The sequence below is a fragment of the Pelodiscus sinensis genome, chromosome 4 (genome assembly GCF_052426305.1).
Source record: "Pelodiscus sinensis isolate ZL-2025 chromosome 4, ASM5242630v1, whole genome shotgun sequence".
Lineage (NCBI taxonomy): Eukaryota > Metazoa > Chordata > Testudines > Trionychidae > Pelodiscus > Pelodiscus sinensis.
The window spans coordinates 93,702,563-93,724,566 of record NC_143055.1 but is presented as its reverse complement, the minus strand read 5'-3'; the positions used below and the strand labels follow the sequence as shown (position 1 = coordinate 93,724,566).

Below are 22,004 nucleotides of genomic sequence, written 5' to 3'. Positions count from 1 at the left end.
GAGCTCCTTGCAGACAAAGGCTGCTGTAGGGGGTGGGTGGGTAGGAGTGTAGAAATGGGGTAGGGGAGGCTGCCATGCAGCAACCTCTGTCCACAGAGACTTGGGCTGGCCGCAGATAGAGGCTGCTCCAGCAGCAGCCGCTGTCCATGGATAGCTTGGACCCCCTGCAGACAGGTGCTGCTCCATGGTGAACTCAGATCCCCCACAGACAAGGGCTGCTTCGCAGCAGCCTCTTCTGCTCTCGTCTCCCCCCCCCCCCCCATGCTGCTGCCTCTGATAGAGGTAGCAGTGCAGGGGGGAGGACACCACAGAACCGATGTAGGGGGGGGAACCGGCTTTTAAGCTAGTTCCCCCGAGCACCGGCTCCTGCTCCCTCCCCTCCCCCGTGCCTGCTGCCTCTGATTTTATTTTATAATGAGTTTTCGTGGACAAAATCCACTTCTTCGGATGCCACATATGTAAGATGCCACAGAACCACTCATTGTCTTTAAAGTTACAGACAAATATGACTACCCTGGGGTATGTCTATACTACCACCCTAGTTCAAACTAGAGTGGTTAATGTAGTCAATCAAAGTTGCAAATGAAGCCTGGGATTTAAATATCCCGGGCTTCATTTGCATCTTGCCGGGCGCCGCCATTTTTAAATCCCCGGTAGTTCGGACTCCGTGCCCGCAGCTACACACGGCACGGAGTAGGTAGTTCGAATTAGGCTTTCTAATTCGAACTACCGTTACTCCTTGAGGAGTTCGAACTAGGGTGGTAATGTAGACATACCCCCTCTGAGTCCTATAGCCAGTGACTCGGTAGCAATATCTATTTATAGCAATATCTGTTTATTATATACTTACAGGCTTGTCTGTATATGCAGTATACAAGCTGGCATCAATGCTCTAAAAGAAAACAAATTTGGATTTAGAAACAAAAATTCATGAGTTTAGAGATAATAAAGTCAATCCTACCACACTGCAGGGGAGTGGCCTCACTCAGTGCTCAAAGAGTCAATCCTGCCAAGTGCTGGAGGTCACTGAAAACAGTGGATGTTGTTGAGATTCCCCAGTACAGCTAAGTCTATACTACAGAGGTTTTTTTTTAAAAAAAACTTCCCTTACGGTCCACATTGCAATCGCGTTCTTTTGAAAAAAAAAAAGAAAGAACAGAGAGGGTTTTCCAAAATTGGTAAACCTCTTTCTACGAGGAAGAAGCCTTTTTTCCGAAAGAGCTCTTTGGATGAGGAAGAAGGAGTTCTTTGGAAAGAAGAGGAAAGAGGAAAAAACAAGGTGCCCTGGTGGCCATTCTGTCCGTAGTAATCACAGCTTAAATGCGATATAGCGTCCATTCAGTCTGGACACTCTCTTTCAAAAAAGCAGATTGCTTTTTCGATGCGCTTTGGCAGTGTGGAAGCTCTCTTTCGGAAGAAGTTTTTTCGGAGTATCTGTTCAGGAAAAGCTTCTTCTGAAAGAAGCCTACAGACTAGATGTAGCCTACCTGGCAGTGAAGGACCTTGCTGGAGCTGAATTCCAGCAGCACTTTCTCAGAAGAAGTCTACTCCTAATTCTTTTCAGAGAAAAAAATGTTTCTTTTTGTTTTATCCAACTAAGAAAAAATGCTAACAGCATTGAACGAAATAAAATTTGAAGAAGGAAACACTTAATTTGAGGGGCTGTAATATAACTACCATGTGACATACTCTTATTGTTATCTAGTCCTCTGCTTTCTCTTATGTCTACAGTATTATATGAGTTTTCTTCCTTCTCCCCCTGAGCAAAGACCCACTTCGTCAGATGCATGTCTTTGCCCATGAAAGATTATGCTCCAATAAATCTGTTAGTCTATAAGGTGCCATAGGACTTTTCATCACTTTTGCAGATTCAGACTAAAATGGCTACTCCTTTGATACTTCTCCCCCTGAGTTACTTACTATTTAAGTACTGCCCTAGACAACCAGCTCCAGGCCTCTTCCTACTCAAACAGTTATATGAAACATTGATTCCTTATACACTTACTTCACGTATGTTTTCAATCAGACCCAAATCATGCATAATTGCTGTCCAGGGTTCAGGTTCCGCATCTGTTTTTGGTATATATGCACTGATACAGCTAAAACAAAACAACCATAAAAATACTTAGGATATTTAGTAATAAGCACACCTCTTTTCTACAGATAATAATATAACTGGTTGGCAGAAGAGTAGTATGTTTATGTAAATAAATATATATAATGCCACATGTGTCTGGGGGCATGAAAAATAATGAAGCCATATGATACAAAGTGTAACCATTAAATATATAGGGAATGCTGACAGTATGGACTGATATGAAGGTTTTTAATCAGCTGGAGTCTGGAATGATCCCCTTACTCAGAAGAGGGAAAGGCACATGTCAATTATACTAAGCATCTTGAATGCTCTGGTGATTTGTGTAACCCACATCATCTTGCATATGCCCATATATATTATTGAAAAATGAATGTTACCAACTTTAAAGAGGCTCCAGCTTCACAGGCCCAGATTGAGAGGCTAAAACTATTTAAAGTAAAACACTTAAAATTATTCTTTCTACATATAAAAATTTTACACATTTGAAGTCTTATAGCTCAGCCACTTCCAAGGCTAGACTCAAGCACTGTGTCCCACAGAGGAGGGAATTTTCCTTGTCCAATTGTACAGTGCCTGTGTTTAGCCTCTGAAGGTGCGAGCTACCAGACTTCTAAACTGCAACTCTTGGGCTGTGTCTACACTGGGCCACTTATTCTGGAAAAGCAGCCGCTTTTCCGGAATAAGCTACGAGCTGTCTACACTGGCCACTTGCTTTTCCGGAAAAGCAATGATGATCTAATGTAAAATCGTCATTGTTTTTCCAGAAAAACTATGCTGCTGCCGTTCGGGCAAAAGTCCTTTTCCAGAAAAATTGTTCCGGAAAAGGGCCAGTGTAGACAGCACAGTAGTCTTTTCCGCAAAAAAGCCCCGATCGTGAAAATGACTATCGGGGCTTTTTTGTGGAAAAGCGCGTCTACATTGGCACGGACGATTTTCCGGAAAAAGTGCTTTTCCGGAAAAGCATCCTGCCAATGTAGACGCGCTTTTCCGGAAATTCTTATAATGGAAAAACTGTTCCGTTTTAAGCATTTCCGGAAAAGGGTGCCAGTGTAGACGTAGCCTTGATGTAGAAACCACTGTCACTGGCTCAGGACTGAATTTTGTCCATCTTGAACCTCTGGGAATAATTCCTTCCACACTAGATTGTAGGAACTTTGGAAACAGAGACTGTTTGTTATGCATGCCTCACTCTCACCATTTAATTGTTGGTTTCCAGATATTATAGCAATGCAGATAATAAATAAAGATTTGGGGCGTGAAGGAGGAAATATATCTTTGGCTGGTTGATTTTAAAATAAATAGCAGTTGTTTTAAGCTACTCACTGGTTTGAAATAGTCAAATATAATCACAGAGACTGATCAATGGATAGGCATCTGATAAGTACGTATATATAATTTGTTCAATTTTTCCTTCCTGTGTAGTTTATCTTATGCCCCTCTAATTTATCACATGGTAACTACTTATACATATAAACAACTTTTGGTGATAACATTGTGAGTGACTGCAAAGCTGTATGATAATTGCCTTTGTCATGCACTTTTGATTGTCTCACTTGGCCTCCACCAGCATTACATCTAATATTCCAAACACCAAATAGCTCAAATAGGTGACAATTTTTTTAAAAAAAAGCCCCTTCCTAAAAGTGTTTCATATGAGTGTACCTACACCATCACACACACTGTCACTGGTCTGAAGAACAAGATGGGCAACCACTTGGGAGCATGCCAACAGAACCAAGCAGATATTAGTTGAAGGTTGGTATGGACACACTGTCAGGGACATGACATGTAGCTGCAGTGTGGGTACCAATCTTGAAACATCTTAAGCCTGATTTTCAAGATACACCTACGTCTCATGGATTTTTAACTAAAACTGTGGATGCTGCTGAAAGCCCTTTAGGGCTACATCCATAATCCAACATTTTGATTCTAAAAACTGCTCTGCTGCCATCTTACCCTGAGGTGCTTATGTTTCTGCTGGTCAAATCCCTTATATAATACTTAAGCAGTCATTGGGCTAAAGTGAGAGCGAGCGAGACAAAGACTCTATAGTCAAGTGATTTGGGCATTCACCTCTTTGCTCAAAAATAGCATTTTATACAAAGTAAAACAGTCTTAACAAGAGAGAGTAAGAGCTCTCCTCTGAAATACCCAATGGTTATAACATTCATCGAGTACAGGGGTGGGCATTAATTTTTGCAGGGAAGCCACTTCACAAATTTTGGTATGTGGTCACAGGCCAGTTCCGGGCCCTTCAGAAAGGGCGGGGCCTGAGGTGGAAGGGGTGGGGTTGGGGCTACAGAGAGAGAGAGAGAAAAATAGACACTTCGTGGGTGAGAGATAGTTGCTACTGTGCAACTGCTGAATATTTCAGCGATTACACACAGGGTGGCAGCCAGCTCCCTGGGAGCCAGCTTTCACAGAACTGGCTTTTACAGAGGTAGCAGTGCGGGGCAGTAGGTGGCTCCCCTGGTGCCGGCTTTTAAGCTGGCTCCCGGCAGATACCGACTCCTGCCTGCTGCCTCACTGCCAGAGAGCCGACTACTGCCCATAGTGGCAGCCAGCTCCTTGGGAGCCAGACCAAGAGCTGCATGGAACCATTTTGATAACCAAGAAGCTCAATCTTATTGGTTACCCATTTAAACAGCTATACTCTTACTACCCCCCTACTAATTCTCCCCATGTAGTCTGTAGGGACATTGGAGCAAGGGCACCTAGCTTGGAGCTGTGAATTCTGCTATGTGACAGAGTGCCTAAATATTAAACATTGAAATGCTGAGTCTAACAGTTTGTTCACATAGCAAGCGACTGTGCAGCAAACCATGGTGTGACTATACAGTGGCCCAGCTTGCATTGCAGTAACATCCCATGTGGACATGTATAGCTCAGTGAAAGTCCTGGAGTGCAATTGGTTTGCTACTATTTGTAAGTGTAGCATAGCAAGCTGCACTCCAGCACTTTCACTGTACTGGATATTACTGTGCACTGTAGATTCTTACCCCACCTTGCCAAAGCCTTAGTTCCTTTTGTGAATCTAGAGTCTAGTATTTGGCATCCCAAATTTGGGGGATGTTTTAGAAAACATAAACCTCAGTCATAGATGCAACCACTAGGCCTTTCTTTGGTAAGAAAGAGCGGGCCATTTCCCTCAAGCTCCCAAGCAGGAGAAAGCAATAATGTCTTTGAGCCTATGGCAAAGGAGGTGAGGGATAAGGGAAGACCAGTTCCAGTGTTTCTGCTGATTTTGTGAGTAGCAGTAGCAGTTGTAGCATTCTGTTATCTCACTCTTCTCAAGGGCTAATCAGCTGAAAGGCAAAGGTAGAGCCTAATTCAAACAGCAGATAGATCCAGAGGAAAGAATCCAGATTCCTTCCTGTTGTCTGCATTTACGCTCAGAAGATGAATCCCCTCCCAGCAGACCAGGAGTAATAAAGGAAGACAGAGGGCATTCAGCAGCTCTCTTCCCAATGAGGAAGGGATAAAACAGCCTCATTTAGGGAGACTTGACTAAAAGAGTGGATGGCAGTGAGCATGTAGGCAGAGGGTACTCGGTATGTGGAGCACAGAGCACTGGGGAAAGACAGAGAGAACAGTGAGCATGTGAGGAGTGTGTTTAACTAGAACCGCAGGGGAATCCAGCTTTGTACAGTGACTGGAGATCATTGGGAGGGAGATAAGTACACAAATGCAAATAATTATCTATTTTCTAGTTTTGTGTTTAAAACTTATATTTACCAAAGAATGAAGATGATTATTCCAGTTGCATTATTTAAAAAGTTAAGAAAATGTCTCTTCAGAGTAAGATACTGCTGGTAGTGGAGACAAATACTTCTCAGCTGTATTTTCTGAAAGATACAATACAAAAAAACATGAAGTATGGAAGACTTTGACTTCACAGGATATTTTTAGTACTATTTTAATTAACGTATTAGGCAAGTCATCTAGTAAAGACAATGCTGTATATAGTGGATATTTTGTAAAGACCAAACAAACCATTCTGTATCTTTTTAGGAATATCTAGACACTTGCTGGTAGAAAACCAGATGCTAGGGGCACAACACAAGAAACTGGAATATATTCTGGAGCATGGTTTCTTAGCTTCTTTCATAGTATGGATCACATTTTAATACAGATATTGTATTAGAAACCACTTCGTTTCCCACTCTGAATTTTGCAGACCAGCTCTTGCCCGTCCCTTTGCTTTCCATAATATCCCTGCAGCATCTACAGCAATTAAATATGTGAAAAAGTAATATTAGCAAAAGGTTTTAAAAGAATGTTTTGCCTTCTTTTAATGCAGTTTAGCAGTTGAAAATTAGAAGTGGGAGGGGGGAATAGCTATCCATGGATCACCAGCAAATGCTCCATAATTTAGAATTTGGAAACTTTAGTTCCAGACAGAGTCAAAACCTCTCTTATGTAAACTGGCACTATTCCATTATGAGAATATTCCTGTCACAGCTCAGTTCCCCAACTTGACATGTCAAGTATAGAGATGGGGCTCGGCAAGCAGAATAAACTCTGTAAGAACCTGCCTCTGAAATTCCCCAGAGACAAACTTGTCCGGTCTGAGTTTCCCTGAGACCAAAAAGGAAACATTGTCACCACCCAAATGAGTTTAAAAAAATACAGAATAAACCCTTTTTCCAGGGAGAAGATCACCTGGGAATCCCCTCCCTAAGGCGAAGTTCTTGCCTCCTATCCCACCTCCGTTTTGCTTGGAATTGGTGAAAACAAACAGAGGGAATCTGCAGAGAACAATGGGCTCTGCTCCTCCCAGATAATCAGGCATGTAGGATTAAGGACACAAAAATCAACCAATACTGGTTAATCAAAGCAAAAAGGAAAACATTTTTATTATCAAAACAAAACTACTGTTGCAAACATAGCAAATGTTAAAAAGCCAAAGAGTGAAACAGACTCAGGGGAAATCCCTGGGTTATAATCCTTAGTTACAAAGAGCAAAACAATTAACCAGCTCAGACATGATTTCCAAACCCCCAAACAAGGAAAACAATAAAACCTGATGGACTATCTAAACTTTTCCCTACTTACACATTTCAAGGAGTCTGTTCTTGGGAGAGCTCATCTCCCATCTCCTCAATACGTGGGGAAATCTGCTCTGACTCCAAACCAAAGAAGAGAAGGGGAAAAAAACCCTCTCTCTTGATTTGAAATTCCTATCTGCATTTCTTTGGCTGAATACTGGAGCCCCCTCCCTCAGGCGCATCTCCAGTTGCTTAACCATTTCCTGACTTTCCAGGTAAGTCAGACTCTACTTAGCAGCTCCTATTCAAAACAGCTCCTATGTTTTATTGCTAATAATCCTGGGCAGTGGGTGAAGCTTCCACTTGGGGAGGCAGTAGCTCCCCTGCACAGGCCCTGCCCCACTTCTCTACTCCTCCTCTCTTTCCTCCCCTCCCAGCACATCCTGTGACCCTGCTCACTGCATGCTTGTTCCCTTCCAGCCAAATCCCTTAACCAAAGCAAAATATTTTTTAAAAAAACCCTCCCTGTTCTCGACAAAATGGACCATGTCTTGTATATGTGCCAGACATGCAGAAGGTGCCTAATTAAAAACACTAAATTTGGGAATAAGAAATGTCAGTCACGAGATTTTTTATATATCTTGATAGTTGACATGCAGGCAGCTTGTAAACACCTCTCCCAAACCCCTCTCATTGATCCTGGGGAACACATAATGGCAAGCACCAGTTAAAGCACCTTTCTTTATACAAAAAAACAAGGAAGTGCCGATCATCTGAAGAAGTGGGCTGTGCCCAAGAAAGCTCATGATTCCATCTACATGTTTTGTTAGTCTTTAAAGTGCTACCAGACTATTTGTTGTTTCTTAAGTTTATCCTGTGCAGACTAACTCGGCTACCCCTCTGAAAGTATAATATGGGCGGCGGCAGAGCAATCTTCTACCACTTGCCCAGCCAAAATGCCTCAGTCTTAACAGACCACTCAGCCCAGTGATTTGTAATGAAGTCACATGCTGATTAGAGGGTCCCCTGGATGGTTTGAATAACGAGAGAGAGGGCTACAGTTACATTTCCCAAAGTTATGTAACTAAGCACAGCAATTTATGAGCTTTACAAAGAATAAATTATATAATCTGACACCCTCTCACTGCAGTGATAAACTACACTCAAGCTAGTAACATTATCTTATTTTGGAACTAATTGGCCTCCAGAATGAAGGAGCATAAAATGGCTTTAAATTACTTTTGTTCCCTCCTGTCTTAATCAGGTCCTGTAATTTGAAATCTGAGGCTGGCTAGACCAAGGGACCTGGCCTGTATGGAATCCATCATGGGTGATGAGGTTACAGAACATGGCACACAACACCTGTTCAGAATTAAATTAATCTTTTTAAAGCCCACTTCCATCATATAATGGTGTTGTCTTCACTAAACATAATTCACTCTGAATCGTAATCAGACATTTTCTTGTTATTACACACTCAGACATCAACACTCCATATTGACGCCACAGCATGAGGCTGCGAGGCAGCTACCACACTGTGAGGTATAAGGCACACCACAAGTTAGCTTCTCTTGTTTTCTGGTAATGTCAGATGTCTGCTGTAAAATGAGCAGATGCAATCAATCATAACATTGTATACATGATGGCTCACCAGTCTCATCTCAAAAGTCACCAGAGTACCCAAGTCTGTGTCCTATCTTGCAATCTACCTGTGCTTTGTCTCCTGACAGCAAGTTACTTATCTTCACATGGTTTTATTCTGTGTCCTTAGTCCCACATTGCTTGTAATACCTTCAGCTTTGATTATGTATAGTATCCAGTAAGCCAGTGAGAGAGACTGCCTAGAAAGAAGATCATGCATCAGGATGCTGTCACTCATCTAGAAGTCAATAGCAAACTTTTGGTCAAGCTTTGGGCCAAAGGAAGCAAAACCCCTGACTCTGAGGCCCAAAAAGGAATGTCCAAAAGTATGAAACATCACTTTGGAAACTGCTTGCCAATCATGGGATCAACCATAAAGAACAAAAGTGCAGGGAAAATAGTAAGTGCTCATGATGAGTGACAGCAGGGCTACAGAAAGCAATTCCAAATCTGGTGCTACCCAAAAAGTGCCTCTTATATAGATTGTTGAGCTGTCTGGAGTGGCTCATGACCATGAGTGCCTGTCTCAGGACAGACATCCCAAACTAATGGTATGTTCTATTATTAGATTTCACCCACCTGTGAACAAATGTGAGCCTTATTGTGGAGTCACAGACAGCCTTATTGTGGAGTCACAGACAGCTCCTTGGGCACTTCAGTCTCTCTTGCCATCCAGACAAGTTCAACTTAGTGATAAATGGTCACTTACACCAAAAATCAAAACAGATTCAGGTTCCTCCCAGTCTCAAGAGTCCAGTCATGTCCCCTCACATCTCACACAAAAGACAATGTCAGAAGCCTTAGGTTTCGTGGTCCTTCTTAGAAAGTGGGGGAATAATTCCTTGTGTCTGAATTCACAAATTCAGAGCAGGCATTTTTAAGTTATAAAGCAAAACATTCCCATTACTTTTAGCATGGAATACAGCCATTAGATTAAGATTAATGCACACACCAAATGAGCCTTTTTTAGAGTCTAAACACATCTTTACAAGTCTAACACATATCTTGAACATTACTAACATACAGATGAGCTGCTCTGGTTTCCAGCTATGACTTTGCCATTGCTCAGCTGAAGCCCTATAGACATGGCAAGAAATGGCATCTGGTCTACCAGCATCCCTTAGATATCCGTGAATCTAATGGTGGTCCATAGAGGCCTGCCCAATGACAGAATAATATTCTTTCCTGTTAATGTATTCGTTTGCTCCTAATGGAAAGCATAAAATGGGTATATGCATGGCATCAATAGTACCTGCATGACACAGGAATCCCAACTGTTCAAAGCCTGTAATATTACAGGGATGCAGAATGGCAACAGAGTGATAATCACCTCGCAAACCTCCACAACTACTGTGCCAACCCAAACAGACTACCACAGATCTCTAATCAGCATCCACAGGATGATAGCAATACGCATTTGGATTATTATTGCGTCTCTCATTTGAGTGCCTTTGTGCTCAACTGCCAGTGTGAGCTCCTCACACACAGCTCCAGGAATGTTGCATTCCCCTTACGAAAGTTCTGAGTCCATTTCTGGTCTTCCCACACTTCCATCCCACCATAGTCCCAAGACTCTGTGTGTCATTCTGGTCCAGAAGTGGCAGTCTCTGGAGGGGACTGTTTTGACCCCAGTTGTTAGGCAACACTCAGAATTTTGTGAGTTGGTTCCTTTGAGAGACAAAATGATGGGAATGGAGAATCCTAGTATTTCTTTGATGCAAGCCTCATTAGTTACAAAGAATGTCCTATTTCCCCGAACACAGTAGGTAACAACCAACCAAAGAGTTTCTTTGCTCACAGTTCCAGATCTCTTTCCAGTCAGCATTTTACCTCAAAGTGCTCTCTTGTAGCATGACCCTGAAAACAAGCTGAAAGTATTTCTCTGGTTGTCCATCAAGCTTTTTTGCAGCCTGCCTTTTTGCAGTATGCTTTTGTGGTGGTTTTGCTGCTTCTCACTGACACATGAACTCACATGGCTCCAACAAATAGTGTTTTGTGTTTGCATTCAGTTCCTAGGAAAAATCCCTTGGATCATGAGGTTCTGCTCGTACTCCAGCTGTGCATGCAGACTGTGTTTTGGGTGGTGCACACACACACATACAGGTCTTCCATAAAAGAGCTCGATTACTTTGTGCGTTTATTCTGAATGAAGGGCGACTGTTACTCCTACCGACTTCAGTGTGGTTTCACTCAGCCTCTAGCATCAGACAGCAAATAAAGTCATGCCTCCACATCCATATAGTATTGACCTAGTTTCCATCTGCTTGTACCAGCAACCTGCCAATGCGGTCTGTTCCAGGGCAAAAAGTTGTCCCTTTAAATACCTTCTGCTGCCTCTGGCTGCAACCTCTGACCCGTTACCTGTATACAAGCAGCAGCTATTGGTCTCAGCTGGACTTCAACATTTAGAGGACAAAGAAGTAACTGCACACCAGCTTGGATCCTGCCAGGAAATACGTCTCCTGGGCCTTCAACATTTTCTGCTCACAATTCCCAGAAGGGACAGTTTTATTCTTGCTTTTTGTGAGTTAGACACCATGGCCCAGAGAAAGCAAATATAGATTGATGCAGTGAGTTGTGCTGTTGCACAGAGTGGAACAGAAGGCCCAGGTTTTCCCTTGGCTGTAGATGGCAGAGGCAGAGGCAGTAATGGGAAGCAGCAGCCCCTTGCCATATCTGAGTCTGAGGGAGTGGATCTGGCCACCAGAGTGTGGAGCACCAACCTCCCTCAAGCACCCCAGGCTTACCAGTCCAGCTGTGCCTGAGCAGCCACTTGCCACCTTACACCCTGTAGGCTGGGCCTGCTTCCTCAGGCCAGCTCAGACTGTCGAGCTCAGACTGCCACCCCAAGAGACGGTGGAACCAGGGTATAGGCATCTGGTAGCTTAGGTCAGGGAAGACTTTGCCTTCCCAAACCACCAGGCATAGCCAAGCCCCAACTCCACCCCCCAAACGCCTACTGTAGGCATTCCAGGGGCAGAATGTTGCTGCCCCCAGCACCTACCCTTTCTGTGCTCCTGGCTAGGGAGGCTGGAACTGAGCGGCCTCTTCCTTCTCTGGTGCTCCAGGGGCTGAGGAGGCTGAGGCACTCGCATGTGCCCCCTCACATCTTTTCCCCTCCCTGTGGAAGGGCAGAGCCTTAGCAGAGGAGGCAGGGCTGTAGGTGGGGCTATGGGCTTGCCTCCCACAGTCCTAGCTGCACCAACCACCCATGAACCAGTGATAGAAATGTAGCCGTGTTAGTCTGGGGTAGTTGAAGCAAAATGCAGGACAATGTAGCACTTTAAAGACTAACAAGATGGTTTATTAGATGATGAGCTTTCGTGGGCCAGACCCACTTCCTCAGATCAAATAGTGGAAGAAAGTAGTCACAACCATATATACCAAAGGATACAATTAAAAAAAAATGAACAAATATGAAAGGGACAAATCACATTGCAGAACAGAAGGGGGATGCGGGGGGGTGGGAAGGGGGAGGAAGGAAGGTAAGTGTCTGTGAATTGCTGATATTAAAGGTAGGTAATAGCTTTTCTTGGACTCCTTATTACCTCACCCATGTTATATCCTGAGCCTGACAGGGCTACAGCTGCACTGCATATTTACAACATGAGTGTCACCTCCGGACTGGAGCTGCTCCTGCAGCAGGGCTGCCCCACACCCTTCCTTGGAGCGTCTTTCCCCCAAACCAGGAAGGCCGCTAGTACCCACAGCAGGGGTGGGCATCTCAGACCTGGGCTTGTCTGGCCCGCGTCTGACACCCGCTCCCCTTCCAGTGCAGGGATGCTCCATGACTTCGGCTTTGCAGTGGCGGGACGAGCGCCCCCGCCAAGAGGGCTGGGCTGCCAGCGCGCGCCCGCAAGCGCCCCTCTGCTCGGAGCCAGGCGAGCTCTTCTGCACGGGCCCCGCGAGCTCGTCCCATCCCCACCCTTCCTGGCGCGCGTCTCAGCATTTGTAGCATGGGCTAATGTCCTACCAAGAAATATTGTAGGTAGCCAATCTGTGTTTCTGTCCCTATCTGTCGTTCCTTGTAAACTGTGTGCATGCATGAGGGATGGAAACAAGTAGTACCCAGAGGGCCGATAGCAGCCACTGTGGCACAACCCAACCCATAGACCACTTGATCTGGGCCCTCTCATTAGCAAAATTCTGGTTGCACCTCTGTCTATGAACCCTGGGATAAATATCCAGAAAACTACATCTCTCATGACTGGATATAGCACCACTGTGGATGTAGGATATGACAGAAGGCATTTGAAATTCAGCCGCTGCTCTGCAGTGTGATCACATTGTATCAAGGAAAGCTAGAGCAAGATGTCTCCTTGAAGTTAAACTGCACTGAAAACAATACCTGTGAAAACTTAAATCATATTAAAACAAGAATCTGAAGTCATAAATGCAAGCAATTATGGTTCAGAATGGAAATAGAATCCAGCTTACACCCACTGATTCTGTAGTCCACATGGCACTATCTATGGAGGGGAGGAAATGAAAATGTAGCACCAAGTGTATTGAAATGCATTGCCAAATGCAAATCAAGGAACCTAGTAGCCTTTTCTTCATTTCTGTGGAACTTCCCCCAACACAAAGCTAAGCAGACTGTAGGAAGGAAAGAATTTCTAATCTTAGCTCCCCATTTACATCTATCACAGAACTGTGCCGTAAGCAGAAGACTCATCCTTAGTTAATCTTAAAAAACAGGAGATGCAAAGAATTTCCTGCTCTATTCAGATAAACACCCAAGATTTCAATTAACTCGTGTAGAATGAAGCAAAAGATGAAATGTCAATTTGAACTGTTCTTCTCTTTCACACACATTTACAATGCTAGAAGCAAACACAGAAATTAATATTAAGATTGGTTTCTTTAACTCCTATAGGTGACAGTTATAGTTTGGCAAGCCAAGAATATATATATTAATAAAAATGTTCTCTGTGTGCAAATTAAACAGGACCAAATTAATAGACAAGTATATTAAGCTGAATGATAAGATCAGAGATCTGCCAGGAATAGAATCACAGAATACTATAACAGGAAGGGACCTCAAGAGGTCATCAAGTCTACCCCTTGCCCTCACAGCAGGACCAAGCATCATCTGCATCATCCCAGATAGATGTTTGACTAACCTGCTCTTAAATATCTCTAGTGATGGAGATTCCACAACCTCCGTATGCAATTTATTCCAGTGTTTAAACACCCTGACAGTTAGGAAGTTTTTCCTAATTTCCAAAATAAACCTCCTTTGCTGCAATTTAAGCCCATTGTTTCTTGTCCTATCATCAGAGGTAAAGGAGAACAATTTTTCCCCATCTCCTGTAACACCCTTTTAGTTCCATATAATGTATTTCATTTTAAAAGTCTCAAGTTGCTGAACATTGATATCCTGATAAGTTGTATGTGCTATCACTATATGTGAAGCTATGAAGTTTTGCTATGTGTGTGTTACTGAGATATGTCATACGGTTGGGGACACTCAGAAACAGCCTTTCAAGCAAAACAATGAGGAAGCCAGATGATCTTGATGGCCCATTAAGGGGAAGACACACTCTCACAAAGATTACCCCAAGAATTATATGATAGGGTATGTCTACACTACCCCGCTAGTTCAAACTAGCGGGGGTAATGTAGTCATCCGCAGTTGCAAATGAAGCCCTGGATTTGAATTTCCCGGGCTTCATTTCCATGAAGCCGGCCAGCGCCATTTTTAAATGCTGGCTAGTTCAGACCCCGTGTCACGCGGCTACACGCGGCATGGACTAGCTAGTTTGGATTAGGCTTCTAATCCGAACTAGCTGTACACCCCGCGCGGCACGGGGTCCGAACTAGCCGGCATTTAAAAATGGCGCCGGCCGGCTTCATGCAAATGAAGCCCGGGAAATTCAAATCCCGGGCTTCATTTGCAACTGCGGCTGACTACATTACCCCCGCTAGTTCAAACTAGCGGGGTAGTGTAGACATACTCATAGAGACCTCTCAAAGATAGCAGGTGCACAATGGAGGCTAGTTGACTCAGCACCTCTCATTTAAGTGAATGACCACTATTTGGGTGCTCAGCATGTTTGGCTATCAGGTCAGGTGGAACTTACATTGTTAGTGCTACTTCTGAATTCTAAAAAAATTACACGAAGAGTCAAATGCTAGGTTTTAACATGCAGACAGAGATGCACGGTGACGTTTTCAAAAATGACTTAGGAGCCTATGACCTTAGACCTTAGTCCATCCCATGTTTTTAAACACATTGGGCTATTTATCCTCTCCATGCTAGCTTATGAAGGAGCCTATGACACATTCATAAAAGGACATATGACTTGTCTTGGGACATAAATCTACCTCATCCTAGCCTGCCGTGCATTAAGTGTCTGCGTGGACTTTGCTGCCATGTACTAAAAATTCCTTTGTGCACTTTGATCTGTGCTGCTTTGAAATGGGAGTAAGGATAAATTAAAGAGCACTAAGGAACTTAAGCAGCAGGGTTCACAGTTAGTGTATAGCAAGTTAAGTTTGGGATAGATTAAACCTAAGGTTGCCACCCTCTTTAGTGTGTTTATATAGACACATCAACAGGCACTTAGAACCAGATTTCAAAGGTATTTAAGTGCCTAAACATGCAGATAGGTAGCTAAGTCCCTTTGGTTCCACAACTGGATATTTTAAGTCTAAATAATAGAGATGTACAGAGAGTGGAAGTTCAGTTTCATAAATGATTTTGAGATTGAGAAATTTAGTTTTACTCCGGTTTTGAAGAAAAGGAAAGATCAGGGTTGTTTTGTTGTTGTTGTTGCAAAATGATCAAAATATTGACTTTGACTTTTCTATTTTCCATTATAATATATAATACAAAATCAAAATAAAAAGTTGGTTCAAAATGAAAACCGTCTTGTTCTGTAAATGTCAAAATGGGGTGGTTAGACATTGTCAGAATTCTGTTCCAGTTTTCTTCAGAAATAAAATTCTGATTAAACTGATATTGTGCAGCATTTTGATTCCTATACCGGCATGTTTTTAAATGGAATGTGGTTCTGTCCGCATTTCTTCTGCAAATTCTACTTAATAAATATGTTAAATTTACAAGAGGAGACTAGCCCAGTGACATAGTGGCAGCATGTAGTATTAACTACAGCTGGAAACACTTCAAAGTATTCAATCCCAATGTGAGTGAACTCCCTTACAGTACTCTACCTTAGGGTGATTGAAGGAGCAGAATCAAAGGTCTCAGAGGGATCCACTCCCAGCATTCCTCAGGCAGAGGTAATATTGCCATCATGCTGGGCCACTGTTGGATCTGAGAAACTTAAAAAGGAAATTCTAGGAAAAATCCCTGAAGCTTCTAGGGGAACAAATATTTAATAGTAATAAACTTTCTTCCCAGTATTTCTCTTCAGTCTAGCAAATAAAGATATAATATGAATTTATTGTAGAAAATGGAAGCTAGCCAAATTGAGACAGGAAATAAGGCATACATTTTTAACGGGGAGAGTAATTAACTCTTGGAAAAATTTATCAGGGGATCATGGTAAATTCTCTGCCACTGACAATTTTTTAGTTGAGATTGGATGTTTTCATAAAAGATATGTGCTAAGAATTATTTTGGGGAAGTTTTATGACCTATGGTGTACAGGAGGCCAGACTACATGATTACAATGGCCCCATCAGCCTATAAATCCCTGATTTTATGCCTATTTCCTCTACTAACCCAACTCTCCTTCACACCACTCCCTATCTCCACAAGTACTTTTATGTGTCTTTCATTCTATCCTCTTTGGTTGGAATTGAGTCCCTGCTGATGCACCAAGCCATGTCTCTCTCTGTTCAAAATTTCTGCCTGAGGGATTTGTAATACTTCTGTGAAACCATGTGATGACAGTCCTACAAAGATGATTTTAAAATTAATGAGCCTCAAACTGCTTTGAGACTGAACTTGCCGCTTTCTGATTATCCTGTGAATCATGTGTCTAAAGTGCATTGCCTGTTGAAATAGTGTGCAGGCTCCTGGGGTCATAGTCAATGTCTTCTTCTATATTATGCATTGTTCAGTGCTCAGCACAGTGACCAGGATCATCAAAGAACAAAGAAAAGGAAGGGAATGGAACAAAGAGATGAGCATAAGAGAAACTAGAACTTTAGGCAGAAGGAATGCAATAAATGAACAAAATCAAAAAGTAATGAAGAGATGACAAAGGAGGCATGAAAGAGGTTAAATAAGTTTGTAGTATGGAGGGGAAAGATGGTATATGGTTTCTATTGCTAGTCAAAAGAAATCCAAAATAAGATTTCAGAAGTATCTTATTTCAAGCATCTTATTCTTGTATTTACTGATTAGCAGCAAAATTATGAGTGAGTTATAAATGTTATCGCAAAAGAGAGGTGATAAAATGTGTTACTTCATCATACCACCATAAGTCTCTCTATATTTTTAAGAAAAGTCATAATGTGGTTTTTTTTAATTGGTATTCTTCTTAACAGGTTGCTTAAGCCCAAGCCATGAAACACTTAAGCACATGTTAACTTTAATCAGGTGTATAGTGCTAAAGTTGAACATGTACTTGTGTTCTGTGAGGGCCTTGCTATTATTCCCAATTACAAGGATCTTGAAGTCACTGGCATAGTCTAACCCATGAATTCTGAACATTTCTAAATAGAAATCTTTTCTTAGAGATAATGACACCAAGGTCTTAGAAGTCAGTTTCTCAGAATCCTAAAGGGTTAGATGGGACTCTTCCTCTCCCAGGGAATGTCTTGACAGAGTCATGTAAACTAGTTTACCCGGCATAGGCAAAGAAGCGGAGATTTAAATAATCCCCGTTTCATTAAAATAAACATGGCCACCATGCTGTGCTGACGATCAGCTGATCCGGCACAGCGCGGTATTCTAGACATGGATCGGTTGGCTGGGGAAGCCTTTGCTGACTGATCCTGTACACGAGGCTTACAGGATCAGTCGGCAAAGGCTTCTCCAGCTGACCAATCGGTGTCTAGACTACCGGGCTGTGCCGGATCAGCTAATTGTCGGCACAGTGCAGCGGCCATATTTATTTTAATGAAGCGGGGATTAGTTAAATCCCTGCTTCTTTGCCTATGCCGGGTAAACTAGTTTACATGGCTCCGTTGATGGAGCCATGTAGTCTAGACATACCCCCACTGAGGTAAAAGCCCAATTTCTAGTTCTGATGCCATCAAATCACATTATGCGTTCATATCTATACATATACAGGACTGAAAATTGTCCATCCTATTCCCATACCAATGTAATTTTATATTTGCATCTGTATATTGGTGATTGGGATTATACATGGAAAAGTAACAAATAAGAGTTCCTTTCTCTTGGGTTTTTTTTTTATTATGGTGATTTGAAACCAAGTAGAGGATTCAAATGTGAGAGGTGGTTATGAAGTAGACGGAATAGTTGGCAAGTGTAGTGAACAAAGTTACATAGATTATAATTTCTTTGGGGACAAAAACTGGGTCATTGTTATAGGTTTGTACTGTGCCTCACATGATGGGACCCTGGCCTCCCAGAATTACCATAATTTAAATAAGTTATAATGCTAATTGCAGTTTTCACAGGCTATTACTATCACATGTAGTTATAAAGACATAAACGTATGCCTGTTGTCCTTCCCTCTCATTCCTCAGCTGGTTCCATGACTAGCAGGATCAAATCATTCTTTAGTTCCCTGGGCCAGTTGGTCAACACAGGGAGAGTAACTGCTTCTTTCCCTCACTTCAAAAGTTGTCCCAGTTGAAGAGCTAATAGGCTTTTGCTGAGACAGGGTACAACTAGGGGGCATGCAGGCCTTCTGTGCCTTACTCTCACTACTGATAGCCAGGGAAGGTGCAGTGGAGACTTCATGCAAGCTGTGCAGCTTGCCCTCACTCCCTGATAGGAGAAGGGTAAGAAGAGCAACAGCAGATCTGGTATGTGCAGCTACAGCCCCCCTGCCCTCCCAAAATGGCACTTTTGTCCTCTTCACGCTCACCCTATTCCTCTCAGACCCCTGCCCTGTCCCCTCAATCCCCAGCTTCCTGCTCGGATTCCTGCACCTCATATCCCCTCTGCCCTGAGCCCCCATCCCCAACCCCTGCCCTTATTTCTGAAGCCCATAAACCTCCATGCCCCGAGCCCCCCTTGCCTTTAGCTCCCTTTCCTGACCCCCTGATCCCCAAATTACTTGCAGTATAAAATGGACCAAGAGTATTTAATGAATCTGGTGATTACTTCAATTGAGCACTAGCTTGCACGATCCACCTTCTTTGGAGAAGTCTTGGATACATGGGCTAACATGAAAGCAAGACGCGTGAGACTATAACTGTAGGTCAGTGGTCTTCAACCTTTTTAAGCACAAGATCATATTTTGGACAAAAGTCAACATGGTTTCTGTAAAGAGAAATCCTGTCTTACTAATCTATTAGAGTTCTTTGAAGGGGTTAACAAACATGCAGACAAGGGGGAACAAGCAGATATAGTATACTTTCAGAGAGCCTTTAACAAGGTCCCTCACCAAAGATTTTCAGAAAGCCTTTGACAATGTCCCTCACCAAAGGCTCTTGTGTAAATTACATGGCCATGGGATAAGAGGGAAGGTCCTTTCTTGGATTGAGAACTGGTTAAAAGATAGAAAACAAAGGGTGGGAATAAATGGTAAATTTTCAGAATGGAGAGGGGTAACTAGTGGAGTCCCCAAGGGTCAGTCCTGGGACCAATCCTTTTCAACTTATTCATAAGTGATCTGGAGAAAGGCGTAAGCAGTGAGGTGGTAAAGTTTGTGGATGATACCAAACTGTTTAGGATAGTCAAGACAGAAGCAGACTGTGAGGGACTCCAAAAAGATCTCACCAAACTGAGTGATTGGGCAACAAAATGGCAAATTAAATTTAATGTGGATAAGTGTAAAGTAACGCACATCGGGAAAAATAACCTCAACCATACGTACAGTATGATGGGAGCTAATCTGGCTATGACAAATCAGGAAAGAGATCTTGGAGTTATCGTGGACAGTTCTCTGAAAACTTCCACGCAGAGTGCAGCGGCGGTCAAAAAGGCAAATAGGATGCTAGGAATTATTAAGAAAGGGATAGAAAATAAGACACAGAATATCTTACTGCCCCTGTATAAAACTATGGTAGCCCACATCTCGAATACTGTGTACAGATGTGGTCTCCTCACCTCAAAAAAGATATTTTGGCCTTGGAAAGGGTTCAGAAAAGGGCAAATAAAATGATTAGGGGTTTGGAACGGGTCCCATATGAGCAGAGGTTAAAGCAACTGGGACTTTTCAGTTTAGAAAAGAGGAGACCAAAGGGGGATATGATAGAGGTATATAAAATCATGAGTGGTGTGGAGAGGGCGGATAAAGAAAAGTTATTTATTAGTTCCCATAATAGAAGAACTAGAGGACACCAAATGAAATTAATGGGTAGCAGGTTTAAAACTAATAAAAGAAAGTTCTTCCTCACACAGCGTGTAGTCAACCTGTGGAACTCCTTGCTAGAGGAGGCTGTGAAGGCTAGGACTATGATAGAGTTTAAAGAGAAGCTAGATAATTTCCTGGAGGTTAGGTCCATAAAAGGCTATTAGCCAGGGGATGGAATTGGTGTCCCTGGCCTCTGTTTGTCAGAGGCTGGAGAGGGATGGCAGGAGACAAATCACTTGATCATTGTCTTCGGTCCACCCTCTCTGGGGCACCTGGTGCTGGCCACTGTCGGCAGACAGGATACTGGGCTAGATGGACCTTTGGTCTGACCCAGTACGGCCGTTCTTATGTTCTTATGTAATTTAAGTGCAATCTGAGATCTACCTCACACTCAAATGCTCTTGCCCCGCCTCCTTTGTGCCCCTCCTCTGAGGCCTTGCCCCCTGCTCACTCCATCCTCCCTCCCTCCCCTATCCTTCCTCACTATCACCAAACTGAAACAGAGGATTGGGGTGCAGGCTCTGATCTTGGATTAAGGGATTTGGAGTGTGAGAGAGGCTCTGATCTGAGCTTGGGGCAGGCAGCTGGGGTGTCAGAGGGGGTTCTAGGTACAGGCTTGGGAGGGTGTTTGGATACAGGGGTGCATGAGCTAGGGCAGGGGCTTGGGGTGCAGGAGGAGGGTTCATGACTGGGGTAGGATTTGGGATGTGGGCTCCAGCTGGGCCCTGCTTACCTCAGGTGGCTCCTGGGTGGTGGTGCAGTGAGGCCTAAGGCAAGCACATCCCTGCCCTGGCCCTGCACCACTCCCAAAAGCAGCCAACAAACTCCATCCTAAGCCCTGTTGTGCTCCCTCTCTGCTCTGTGGAGAAAGGATACAAAGTGAGAGGGAGCACCTTGACATCTGCACCCTCCTCTCCCTCCGCTGCACAGCAAGCAGGAGGCACCTGAGAGGACAGCTCCAAAGCAAAGGGCAGGGGAAGCACAGCAGTGTGGGGAGGGGAAACGGAAGTTCCTTTCCCTTGATAACAGTCTCTTGGCCAAACCAGTCAGGATCACCTGTCAGAGGCTCCAAGATCTACCAGTAGATCAGGATCTACTGGTTGGTGATCACTGCTGTAGGTATTCTAATGCTGCTGTTTACGATATAATGTATAGCTCAGCAAACTTCCACATTGAATAACAGCTTGGGAAGTGCTGATTTTTTTCTTGCATAACTTTACTATTTTGTTGTTCTTTAAATGAAATACTAGGTGCAATTAAAAATACAAAAACTTATTTAATCACTCTTTAATATACTGAAGATGGGGGTAAAATAATTAATTTTAGCTAAGCATAATATTCAAGAGGTGAGCCATGAGAGGAGAGGGGGCCCAAAGTCATATCTTGCATGCCCCCTCCCAAAACAACAAGTTGCATCTCTGGCTGTGGGACAGTGTTTGCTTCCATTGAAACAGTAGATTTAATCTGATGATATATATGGGCCTATTTTGCCTGATAGTCTCATTTCATGCTTTGAAACCTATTCTTCACTTGGCTCTTCAGCAATTAATTTTCACCACAGCCATGAGAAAATGCTGCTCCGCTCCTTCCCACAGCAAATAAGTAAGATGTGGTAGAATCTTTAGCAGCAATTTCATCCCGCAAACCTACAAACAGAATTCTGTGGGGTATCTGATGCCCCACAAACATGAGTTTGTCAGACTGGTAAGTCCATAGCACTGAGTGTTAGAAGGGAAATAAAATACATGTAAACTCATACAGAACACACATACAGATTAAAATATGAGAGAAGGTAATCGAAAACCACATTTGGCTTATTTTATGTTCAGTGTAATTACAAGAGATGTTCTCTTACTCAGGTCTACTAGT

The 22,004-nt window shown here is 43.1% G+C and overlaps 1 protein-coding gene across 5 annotated transcripts in view; it reads right to left on the bottom strand.

Moving 5' to 3' along the window:
* IL15 (interleukin 15) overlaps positions 1-22,004 on the bottom strand; it is a 99,405-nt gene that overhangs the window by 3,246 nt on the left and 74,155 nt on the right. For all 5 annotated transcript variants that reach the window (XM_075929903.2, XM_075929902.2, XM_075929904.2 and 2 more), the window contains 3 exons: positions 5,834-5,943; positions 2,006-2,099; positions 851-892 (listed from right to left, as the gene is read on the bottom strand). In XM_075929903.2, the coding sequence (XP_075786018.2) occupies positions 851-892; positions 2,006-2,099; positions 5,834-5,943 (246 nt within the window). The remainder of the gene's footprint in view (positions 1-850; positions 893-2,005; positions 2,100-5,833; positions 5,944-22,004) is intronic.